Source organism: Rutidosis leptorrhynchoides, chromosome 4, assembly GCF_046630445.1.
Source record: "Rutidosis leptorrhynchoides isolate AG116_Rl617_1_P2 chromosome 4, CSIRO_AGI_Rlap_v1, whole genome shotgun sequence".
In the NCBI taxonomy this organism is placed as follows: domain Eukaryota; kingdom Viridiplantae; phylum Streptophyta; class Magnoliopsida; order Asterales; family Asteraceae; genus Rutidosis; species Rutidosis leptorrhynchoides.
In genome coordinates, this window is record NC_092336.1 from 435,854,762 (window position 1) to 435,865,387 (window position 10,626).

General features: G+C 35.7%; 3 protein-coding genes across 3 annotated transcripts; 1 reads left to right on the forward strand and 2 right to left on the reverse strand.

Moving 5' to 3' along the window:
- Positions 1–805: 805 nt before the first annotated feature.
- LOC139842104 (S-adenosylmethionine synthase 3-like) lies at positions 806–1,980 on the reverse strand. Its single transcript, XM_071832278.1, has one exon. The coding sequence runs from the start codon at positions 1,976–1,978 to the stop codon at positions 806–808; it is 1,173 nt and encodes a 390-aa protein (XP_071688379.1). The 5' UTR covers positions 1,979–1,980.
- Positions 1,981–4,110: 2,130 nt separating this feature from the next.
- Positions 4,111–5,887, forward strand: LOC139844415 (UDP-glycosyltransferase 73E1-like). Its single transcript, XM_071834646.1, has one exon. The coding sequence runs from the start codon at positions 4,250–4,252 to the stop codon at positions 5,732–5,734; it is 1,485 nt and encodes a 494-aa protein (XP_071690747.1). The 5' UTR covers positions 4,111–4,249; the 3' UTR covers positions 5,735–5,887.
- A 388-nt stretch (positions 5,888–6,275) lies between these two features.
- On the reverse strand, positions 6,276–7,968 carry LOC139844318 (UDP-glycosyltransferase 73C4-like). The gene has a single exon (XM_071834541.1). It carries the CDS (start codon positions 7,877–7,879, stop codon positions 6,377–6,379), a length of 1,503 nt encoding a protein of 500 aa, XP_071690642.1. The 5' UTR covers positions 7,880–7,968; the 3' UTR covers positions 6,276–6,376.
- Between the last annotated feature and the right edge of the window lie 2,658 nt (positions 7,969–10,626).

Below are 10,626 nucleotides of genomic sequence, written 5' to 3' on the forward strand. Positions count from 1 at the left end.
TTAATATAAGGTGTTCGATGAAATGCCTGAATGAAATATATAACTTTGCTTGTTGCATCCTCGTGGTTGATTAACAAATTTAAGCAACTGCAACAGTGAAAATTCTGTAGGGTTTATATTTTATACACTAGAATGAGCCACTTATGTATCTGTTAATCTTCGATTAAGCTATTAAACACTGTAAGATCACCTGATCATCTATTTATGCTCAACACAGATCAGAACATTGTTTAGGAGAAGACCTGTATGAAAAAAATTGTGTTACCATCGTAAGGATTAGATTGTTGTGAGCAAACGATCAATGTATATCTCCATGTTAAAACAATGGTTACAAAGTGTCTTTGCATGTCTTATAGTCAAATATAGTGCCTGGGACTACTTGTGTTTTATTATTCAAGAATTACATTTTCTTATCATATGCTTCAATTGAATTTAGGGTAACCTACAAATTCCTCAAGCTTTATTTTATTGTGTGCTCTCAGATTGAAAGTATTGATGAATCCCCTGGGAGAACGATTGCACGACTGTGTATGGTTACATTTTTAAGAATGCTGCCACGTAATCACAATCTCATTCATGAACTTCATTGACGATGTCATTCTCATGTTTTCAAGATAGGTATTATTTATTTATATCATAAGCACTCTTAAACACAATCTGTAACATAGACATCTTATGCGTTTTAACCAAACAAAACAAAAGTAAACTAATTGAAATGAAAGACACAACATTTAGGTAAATGCATGCTGAATTCGCATCATATTAGCCAGTTTATTCTGAGTTCAAATTCAACGACCAAGTACATTCAAACTGTAGGCTTGAGAATCTTGACAGTCTCCCAGGTGAAATCGGGATCTTCACGACCAAAATGACCATAAGCAGCAGTCTTCTGATACCTGTAATTACCGCCCCTTTTCAAATCAAGATTAATCAACATCATCCCTGGCCTAAAGTCAAAATTCTCCTTAATCAGAACAAGGATATCCTTATCTGGGATCGTTCCTGTATTATACGTGTCAACAAACACGGATAGCGGTTCAGCCACACCAATAGCATAAGAAACCTGAACAATACACCTGCGTGCAAGCCCCGAAGCCACTATACTCTTAGCCGCTTGCCTAACAAGATAAGCACCACTCCTGTCCACCTTAGTTGGATCCTTCCCAGAAAAAGCACCACCACCGTGGGCCCCCCAACCGCCATACGTGTCAACGATAATCTTCCTTCCGGTGAGACCTGCATCACCGTGGGGACCACCGTTCACAAACCGACCCGATGGGTTCAGATGGAAAATCGTGTTGGTGTCAAGATACTGAGCCGGGATGACCGGTTTGATCACATGCTCTGTAAGATCAGCTGTGATTTGATCGTTTGTCACGGTCTCGTCATGTTGGGTCGAAATAAGGACCGTGTGAACCCTAATCGGAACCATCGCACCGTTATCATTACGGTACTCAACCGTCACTTGTGTCTTACCATCAGGACGCATCCACGCGCACGTCTTGTTCTTTCTGACTTCGGTTAGCTTAGCACCGAGCTTAGTTGCTAAGACATGAGTCAATGGCATAAGTTCGGGTGTTTCATCGGTCGCGTAACCGAACATAAGACCTTGGTCACCAGCACCAATTTCTTCTGGAGTTTTAGTGAGGTGGCCATGAACAGCCTGAGCGATATCAATGTTCTGTTGCTCGATGTTGACGAAGACCTTGCAGTTGTCAGCATCAAGGCCAACGTCAGCTGATGTAAATCCGATTTCTCTGCACGTATCACGGACTATCTTCTCGTAGTTTACAGTAGCTTTAGTAGTGATCTCACCAAAGACCATAACCATGTTAGTCTTTGTACATGTCTCACATGCAACTTTGCTTTCGGGGTCTTGTTCTAAACAAGCGTCAAGGATTGCATCCGAGACTTGGTCGCAGAGTTTGTCAGGGTGTCCTTCATTGACAGATTCTGATGTAAATAGGAAAGTCTCCATTTCTGTAACAGATAGATACAATCAATAAAGAAGACTTTAGTACAAATAGGTAACAAGTGAATTATATCTCTTAAAACATGAACATATAAACTTTATGAAACATTGTCAAACTTCAAGTTTCTAGAAAATGATCAATCCAAAATCTTCACCATGTACGAATTTCGAAACTTGAATGTTTAAACAAGTATTCACAATAAAGAACTTACCTTTGTGTTGAATGATTGTGAATAAAAGAATAAAAGATAGAGATTTGGGAGAATGAGAGAAAGCTGTATGGTTGCAAGTGAGTTATACTTGTATTTATAGGTGCTGATGTGAAGGGATGTTGAAACTGCCTTATTTGGTTACATTGAACAAAATAGAACTTTTGAATTCTTGGAGCTCAAGGCTCACCAACTCAGGTTGAGTTAGGTTGGCGGGTTTTGATTGGCTGATTTAGATTATCCAATTCAAACTCTACATCGATCAGTTGATAGACAGGTTGTCTAGTTCACGTTGGTGGGTCAACAACAACAAATACAATGCCCAATTACATGAATGTGAGGTATGGTGGGTCAAAAGTGTCGACTCCAACCGAGGCACATAACTTGTTTGTTTAAAGGGGTCAAACAGGTCAATATGGCTGGTTATTTTCAAGTTGGTTGGGGTTAGTTTTGGGTCAAATGTGTTCATTTCGATTTACAATTTTTATTATATATAAAACTTCTAAAGTTTTTATGGTTGGCAGGTCGACCCATAACCCGGATTTAGACCAAACCCGAGTTGAAAATATAAATAGGTTGTCAGGTTGACAGTTGAGGCTCCCAGCTAGCCCACGTTCATTTCGTCAAATATTACTAATACAAATAAAAAAATATTTAAAATTAAAGTTGAAAAAGAAATGCTTTTAAAAGGTATTAAGTAACAATTATTTTGAGACGAAACTATATGGCTATTTAATATAATTATATTATTATCATCTGATATTAAAATAAACTACATATAATATATAATATCATTAGTTATAATTGAGGCCGGGTGATAGATGTGTAGTTGTAAGGGAGTATTTGTGTTGACGTAGCAAAATTTATGCAAACGAGGGTTGTTATAATGTTGTGAAAGTTGTATAGGATATGGTAAAATATGCTTGATAGTTGAGTGAAAAGATGAATAAAAAATATTAAATTAATAAAGTTCAACCAATCAAAAATCAATAAAGTCTATGGTTGTGTTCGTAGTTACATACTTGCATCCCTCACGCTTAAAAAATATTGTCCCACAACACCCTGTGTTAGATGCATGCTTTGCTCATGGACGGAGCTTAGTGAGGGCAGGGAGGGGCCTTGGCCACTCCAACAAAAATGAAATTTGTAGCCCTTTGACTCACAAGCGTCTGAGTATTTGATTATCGGCTGCCTTGCTTGAGGAAGAGTTACAACTAAATCGGAATCTGTATGAAGAATATATCGTGAAAATGGTGACAACCCGCAGATTCAGCCACCCTTCACCATTTTGGTCATATCTTTTTCATTTGGAATCCGATTTAACTGATTCAAAACTCAACTCAAAGAGCTTATATATTATTATTCATATATTTTTATAAAAATTATAATTAAATATAATACTCCCTCCGTCCCAAATTATTCCATTATTCCATTTTGAGATGTCCCAAATTAATTGTCCAGATTTTTTTTCAACCAATCAAAAGAGGTTAATCTGGAGAGAGAAGATATACTATTGGTGGAGAATGAAGTTAGTGGGATTTCCTAAAACTGCGTGTATTTTTTTTCTGTGGAAAATAGATTTGAGACGAAATACTCTACCAATGAACAAGTTAAAGTTCCGTCACTTCTCATGTGACATAACAATTACAAAACCACGCCTAAATATGTGCTGTAACATATAGTGGTAATTAGGTACCATGTAGATGTGTATGTCAGTATGTGATTAGCCATGTAATCTTGCATAAAAGTCAGGTAAAAATTGGCGACTTACTTTGTATGCATGCTATTCACTTTTTCTTGGTGCAGACGACACATGTCGATGTCGAAAAAATGAAATTCATACACTCAACTTATTATATATTATAATACAAACTCTTGTGACTGTGATTTAATTTAAAAATGCAAAAACGTATTGATCAAGTATTTATATTTTTCGTGTTGCCCAAACAAATATATGACATGAATGCAAACGTCATTGACTCATTTCACTTGCTACAAGTAGCTACCAAGTGAATTAAATATCATTTCAATCGTTCAACAAATTAAACACAACTTCATAAACAAAACAATGGCTTCCTTCCCAAAAGACCTTCACTTCATTTTATTTCCTTTAATGCAACAAGGCCATATGATATTAATGATCGACATTGCTCGAATACTAGCCCAATACGCGACCGTTACAATAATCACAACTCCTGTTAACACCAAACGTTTTAAATCGGTCACTGATCGTGCAGTCGAGTCGAAGCTCAACATCCAAGTCATCGAACTCCAACTTCCATTAGCTGAAGTTGGTTTACCAGATGGATGTGAAAATTTCGACATGCTTCCATCGGCTAATCTTTTTGTTAAAATGTACGCCGCAATGGACATGTTAGAAAAACCGGCAGAAAATGTTCTGCGTGGACTAAACCCGTCTCCAAGTTGCATCATTTCGGATAATCAGTTTCCATGGACAAATGATGTTGCTAAGAGGTTAAATATTCCTAGGCTTGTTTTTCATGGACCCGGATGCTTCACATATTTGTGTTTACACATAATGATGAATACAAACGTTCTGAATCAAATCGAATCCGATTCGGATTACTTTGTGGTGCCCGGGATTTCGGACCGGATTGAGCTCACGAAAGCACAAGCCGGGAGTTGGGGGAAGAGTGAGACTAAGGAAATGGTGGATTTTTTTACTCGAATGAAAGTAGCCGAGGAAGCTGCGAATGGGATCGTGATTAATAGTTTTGAAGAGTTGGAGGTTAACTATGTTGGAGAACTTGCAAAGGCGAAAGATAAAAAAGTATGGTGTATTGGGCCGGTTTCACTACATAACAGAAGTATTCAAGATATGGCCGAGAGAGGAAACAAGGCTGGAATCGACGAAAATGATTGCTTAAAATGGTTGGATATGAAAGAACAACAGTCTGTTATGTTTGTTTGTTTAGGAAGTATGTCGAGTTTTAGTCATGAGCAAATAATCGAGCTCGGAGTGGGATTGGAGTTATCGAATGTGCCGTTTATTTGGTGTATAAGATCCTCAACCGAGGAAACGAAGAGATGGTTAATAGGATATGAGGAAAGGGTTATAGATAGAGGCCTAATTGTTCATGGTTGGGCACCACAAGTGTTGATTTTGTCTCATGAAGCCGTTGGCGGCTTTATGACTCATTGTGGATGGAACTCGACTCTTGAAGGGGTTTCAGCCGGGCTTCCGATGGTTACATGTCCTCAATTTGCAGATCAGTTTTTAAATGAAAAATTTATTATCGACGTACTACAGATTGGAGTGAGCGTAGGGTGTAAGGTGGTTCCGAATGCTTTTGGGGAGGAAGATAAGTTTGAAGTATCGGCGAAGAAGGAAAGCGTAAAGATGGCAGTTGAAAGGATCATGGATAAAGAAGAGGAAGGAGAAGGAAGGCGAATGAGAGCTAAAAAGCTCGGGGAATTGGCGAAGAGCGCGATGGAGAAAGGTGGTCCGTCTCATCTCAACACGATGTCGATGATTCAAGATATTATCGAGCAACTTAATGAAAATGCTAAACCGATTCATGATGATGTGTAGGCATTGTATTGTAGCTTTGAGTGTGATTTATTTAGCAATTGCATTTACGTGTAACTCTTCCCGAATCATATACAATTTTAATTAAGTGTATGCTGTCTAAGAATATGTAAGCGGTCTAACTGAATTATTTAGTGAATATAAATGAATAAATGGGCAAGTTTTATCTTGTTCAGACTACGTGGGAAAGAGGAGTCTTTTTCCTCAGTTGTACACGAAGTAACCGGATTATTTCGTAACGACTCTAAATGTTAAGTGTTTTGTAATATATGTAAATATAAACTTAAATTGTTAACTGTTGCCCCTTAGTTTTTAGTTTGTTTTTATTGGCAATTACATAAAATCACTAGATGAGCACTAAGGACTAAGGGGTAGTCCAATGATTGAATGTTTGAGAATCTTCGGATAAAGTTTAAGTTCAATTCTCACACACTACACCTTATGTCTTAAAAAAAAAAAAAAAAAAAAATACTATCACTAGATACCATAGAATATATAATAATACAAAATTTAATACGTAGTATATAAAAACTTATCTGTTACTAATTATAAGAATCGATCTATAACCATCAAATATGCTACTAACTAATCTGATAAATTATTTCTTCAAACCCAAACCTTAAACTATGTATCTATAAGAAATAATTAAGGATTTAGTTCCATTATATCTTTTATGAGTAATGTTAAGTTATTATAAGAAGACCCTCCCTCATGTATAGCTTGCTTAGCTTCCATCCCAAGTGCTTTTACTTTCTTTCTTCTCTCATCTCCTTCATCCCCTTTATCCATTACTTTCTCTATTGCCTTCTTCACTTGATCACTCTTAACCGTAATCCCAAACTTTTCTTCTTGGCCCCAATGAACCACGCGTGGGGCCCCTACACTTTCGCCTATTCGCAACACTTCAACCACAACTTTCTCGTTCAAAAACTGCTCCGCAAATTGCGGCCACGTTATCATTGGAACACCAGCCGAAACGCCTTCCAAGATCGAGTTCCAACCACAATGTGTCAAAAACGCTCCCACCGAAGAATGTGACAAGATCACAACTTGTGGGACCCAATATCGAACTACTAGTCCTCTGTCTTTTACTCGTTCTTCAAACCCCGTTTCTTGTATCCATTTCTCAAACTCGTTAGCTTTCTCACCGGCTCGAACCACCCATATGAACGGGAAATTCGACGCTTCTAGGGCTAAACCGAGCTCGATTAGTTGTGGAGGGTTGACTTGACTACTACTACCAAAACACGCGTACACAACGGATCTTGATTCTTTCGAATCAAGCCACTTCACGAACTTTTTCTCATCCGTTGAGCCGCTATTTCCTCTTAACGACTCACCTAAATCGTTATTATTAGACAACGACAATGGACCTAAACACCAAACATTACCTCCTTTTATCTTCTTATATTCCTTAACATATTCTTGCTCTAACTCCTCAAAACTATTAATCACCATACCATAAGTTCTCGGCTCGTTTTCCCTCATTCGTCCGTAAGTTCTTGATTCGATTTCTCTGACCCGTTCGAGTTGCACACCCGAGCTCATTCCACTAGGATTGAACTCAGGTGGCAGTTGACCTTTAGTTATCTCAATTCTATCAGGTAAACCAGGTAGAACAAGCATGTCCGAATCGTTTAAATTTTTTAACGCCTTATATTCATACAAATGATAAGTACTTAACTGTTTAAAACAGCTCATTCCATCGAAAATAATCCTTGGTATTCGATACTTAGCAGCTGTATCATGCGTCCACAAAATATATTTATCAGAAATAATACATTTTGGTCGAGGCTTTAGCGACTCGAAACGTTCTTCTAATCTTTGTTGTAACATATCAACTGCAGTTGAAAAGTTTGGGAATAAATGTAACCCGGGTAAAGCATCTGCACTTTCACATCCTTCAGGTAGTCCGTTTTCGACGCCTGAAAACGGGAGTTCGAGAAAACCAACCGGGAGCCCGGAGTTAATATGTTGTTGGAGAGATGGAGCGTATCGAACCGCGTTAACGGGTGTGGTTACAATAGTGACTAACACATTTGGTCTTTTTGCAAGAAGTTTGGCCATATCTATCATGGGGATGATGTGACCAGGAGCTAATAAGGGGATTAAAAGAAAATGAAGTTGGTTTGTAGATTCAGAAGCCATTGAAGATATGATTAGTTTGTGTGTTAGAACTATGAATTTGATTTGAAATATGATGAATAATTTTGGGTTTTTATAGTGAAGATTTGTGTTTTTTTAATTTGTGTTCTGGTTCATGTATCATTGAATTTTCTTACTAGAAATTACTCCGTACTATGTTTTGAAAAGTAGTTACATGGAGTAACATTTTAGTCTTGTACGGAAGTGTAAAGTCTAGAAAGTTGGAATTTTTTAATTTTCTTTGACAAGTATGGACATGGAAATCAATGTAATTGAAAAGTAAAACACTTTTCAAATGATCAAAAGAAATACTATTGTTTTAGTTTACTTTGGCATTAAGTAATCTCATGAAATCAGTTTAACTGAATTTATTTATGCAATCAATGATTTAATTAAAGTAATATATAAGGGTAAATTATGAAGTTTAATACTTGTGTACTCGCAGGGCTAGAGGTCTCGGGTTCGAACCTCGTCACCCGCTCTAGGAATTGAAATATATTCCTTGAAGGTGGCCCAAAGGGAAGGTTTTACCGACCCGTTCTGGGACTAAGGTCCGGCCCGCCTGCCCCTCCGGATGGTTTAAGGGTCGGATCCTCAGAGTGTGGTTCGGGTTTCCTGCCCGAAAGTGAGTGTGTGTGCAAATGATGACTAGGCTTCGGTCCGGACTGATGCAAACTTGCCTTTCAAAAAAAAAATACTCCGTAATATTTAGTATTTTGTTATAGGTAAATATGGTAAGGAGATTTTTTTTTGGAATGGAGAGAGTAAAATTAGGGGAATTGATCAAAATACACTTTTTTTAAGGCTTCAAACAAAATACACTTTTTTAAAAAAAATTGTCTTTTTACACCATTCGGTAGACGGGATTTCCGTCTACCACTTTTATCTGTCGTCTACTACAATTTTTACAAAGTAGTCGACGGTGAGATAAAGGTGGTAGACGAATTCCCGTCTACTGGCAGGGTTAGTGAAAGGACCCGTTCTAATCCATCCGGACGAAGTCCATATTGATTATAAACGATTCTCAACAGTTGATTACATCGCGAGGTATTTGACCTATATATGATACATTTTACAAACATTGCATTCAATTTTAAAAGACAATCTTTCTTTACAACGAAAATTGACGGCATGCATACCATTTCAGAATATATCCAACTATAATTGACTTAATAATAATCTTGATAAACTCGACGACTCGAATGCAACGTCTTTTGAAATATGCCATGAATGACTCCAAGTAATGTTTCTAAAATGAGCAAATGCACAGCGGAAGATTTCTTTCGTACCTGAGAATAAACATGCTTTCAAGTGTCAACCAAAAGGTTGGTGAGTTCATTAGTTTAACATAAATAATCATTTCATAATTTTAATAGACCACAAGATTTCATATTTTCATTTCTCATAAACATACGTCCCATGCATAGAGACAAAAATATCATTCATATGGATTGAACACCTGGTAACCGACATTCACAATATGCATAATATCCCCATCATTCCGGGATCCTCCATCGGACATGATATAAATTTCGAAGTACTAAAGCATCCGGTACTTTGGATGGGGCTTGTTGGGCCCGATAGATCTATCTTTAGAGTTCGCGTCAATTAGGGTGTCTGTTCCCTAATTCTTAGATTACCAGACTTAATAAAAAGGGGCATATTCGATTTCGATCATTCAACCATATAATGTAGTTTCGATTACTTGTGTCTATTTCGTAAAACATTTATAAAAGCGCATGCATTCTCAGTCCCAAAAATATATATTGCAAAAGCATTTAAAAAGGGAGCAAATGAAACTCACGCATATAATTATTGTAAAACAGTTACTAAAGCATTTGCATGTATTCTCAGCCCAAAAATATAAAGAGTAAAAGGGCAAATGAAAACTCACGCATATAAATATTGTAAAACAGTTAATAAAGCATTTGCATGTATTCTCAGCCCAAAAACGTAAGGAGAAAAAGGAAATCAAATGAAACTCACGCATATAAATATTGTAAAACAGTTAATAAAGCATTTGCATGTATTCTCAGCCCAAAAATGTAAGGAGAAAAAGGGAATCAAATGAAACTCACCATACTGTATTTCGTAGTAAAAATACATATAACATCATTGAACAAGTGTAAGGTTGGCCTTAGATTCACGAACCTATATCAATTTTATATCTATTAAAACGTATAATCGTAATCTAACAATTTATATATATTATTATTAATAATATACTTGTTATCTTTATATGTTATATAGATATAGATAATTTAATATACATAATTTATATAACTTAATTAATATCATTTTTAATAATAACAATATATTGATATGTCTAAAAAAAATTTCTATTTGTAATAATTCAGATAATGATGAAAATGATAATAATATTGATAGTAATAATAATAATTTAAAAAAATGACAATTTTTAATATAAATAATAAGATAAGATAAAAAAAATGATAGTTTTAATAAACATAATACTAATTTTAATAAAGATAATAGATTTAAAATAATGATACTTTTAACAATAATGAATACTACAAAAAAAATATCACTAATGAATTCACTAATGATAATAATAATACTAATATTTATATTAATAATTAAGATGATAATAATGCTAATAATAAGGTTAACGATAATAATTAAAATAACAATTTTAATCTTAATTATATATTATCTTATATTTATAATTTTTATCATTATCTTTAAATCAGAATATTAATAGTTTCCTAATTATCTTATTTAGTATTTTT

Excerpts from the sequence above, each read along its gene's own strand:
- LOC139844318 (XM_071834541.1), bottom strand. The coding sequence starts at position 7,879 with ATGGCTTCTGAATCTACAAACCAACTTCATTTTCTTTTAATCCCCTTA.
- LOC139842104 (XM_071832278.1), bottom strand. The coding sequence starts at position 1,978 with ATGGAGACTTTCCTATTTACATCAGAATCTGTCAATGAAGGACACCCT.
- LOC139844415 (XM_071834646.1), top strand. The coding sequence starts at position 4,250 with ATGGCTTCCTTCCCAAAAGACCTTCACTTCATTTTATTTCCTTTAATG.